The sequence below is a fragment of the Eimeria necatrix genome, genomic scaffold, assembly GCF_000499385.1.
Source record: "Eimeria necatrix Houghton genomic scaffold, Enh_scaff1499, whole genome shotgun sequence".
Lineage (NCBI taxonomy): Eukaryota > Apicomplexa > Conoidasida > Eucoccidiorida > Eimeriidae > Eimeria > Eimeria necatrix.
The window spans coordinates 1-1202 of NW_013652213.1; the positions used below are offsets into that span (position 1 = coordinate 1).

The window sequence follows — 1202 nt, forward strand, 5'->3', positions numbered from 1 at the left end:
GGGTAAGACTCATGCCCCGCTCCGCTACAATCGCAAACCGCTCCGTGTAGTCCTTCAGGTCACCATTCCATTGCACTTTAGCCAACTCATATAGCGTTTCGCTCGGTGACATTGCCCTGTTAAACCGTTCCAAAAGCCGGTGCTTTACGGTCGCCCAGTCGCTTAGATCGATAGTTCGCTGTAGATACATCCAATACGTTAGAGCCGGCCCCACGAGATGGTCTATGAGCTCGGTTCCCCACTCACGCGGCTCCATTCCCTTCAGCGCGTACCGGCGCTCGATGCGCAGCAGAAAGGCCTGCATTGAGCTGCCGTCTTCTGGCGGGATGGGAGCCCTATCACCGGGTTCCGTGGTCGCCCCCATAACGGCCTTGAACGCACTCATAGCCGCATGGAATTGTTCCCACGAGGTGAAGGGCCATTCTGTTGGTGCAGCATTGGGCAGAGGAATCGCTTGTGTGGGCACCTCTTTGTGCCCGTGTGGCCGCTCTGCCACGGTGGGCTTAGGAGTCGCGTGGCGATGATGGGCGGGGGTCCCGCTGGGCATTCTGTTGACTGACATAGATGGAGTCTCCTGCGGAGTGGGGCCGATGAGCGAAGATTCCTAGGAGACAGTCTTTCAGACGTCGTATTTCATTTTCCAGGGTTGAAGAAAAAATTATTTCAGGAAGGAATCCCGGAACAGCCCCCAAATGTAGTGCACTGCGCCCGCAGCTGCGAATACGTGCTTTCAGTCCCTTGGGCAGGGTCTATAAACTGCACCCTACGCTAGTCCATTTCCTAGAAACTATAGCGATTGCAATTATGAGTACAATTCATGAGTTTTTCAAATCTGTCTGTCTGTTTCGCTCCCTCCTGGGAGCTCGCCTCCTAGTCCCTAAGGGAGGGAGGCTTGCTCTTGGCGCCGGCGCTGTCTCCAGCCCCAGTCTCCACGCAATTCCACGAATTCACGTGTGCATATAAAATATAATCACTTTCTCTTACTTTTTGTCTGGTAAGAGGGCCCTGTCTCCCTCCAGTCTTGCGACCCCTCGTAGGTCGCTGGCTAGCTATCCTCTCTAGAGCACTAATCAGCCCCATTGTAGTGTCTGTGCACTACATGGACTGGTGCCGGCGCTATCGCCAGCCCCAGTCTCCACACATTTTCAGGCACCTCTAACGTATGCATATTAATTCATAGACACATTGCCTTACTTTGATCC

At 54.0% G+C, this 1202-nt stretch overlaps 1 protein-coding gene across 1 annotated transcript; it reads right to left on the bottom strand.

Annotated features, from left to right (window-relative positions):
* Positions 1-547, bottom strand: ENH_00015290 (hypothetical protein; the record flags this gene model as incomplete). The annotated part of the gene is made up of 1 exon (XM_013579155.1): positions 1-547. A coding segment is annotated over one exon (547 nt), but the record flags the coding sequence as incomplete, so codon positions are not given.
* Between the last annotated feature and the right edge of the window lie 655 nt (positions 548-1202).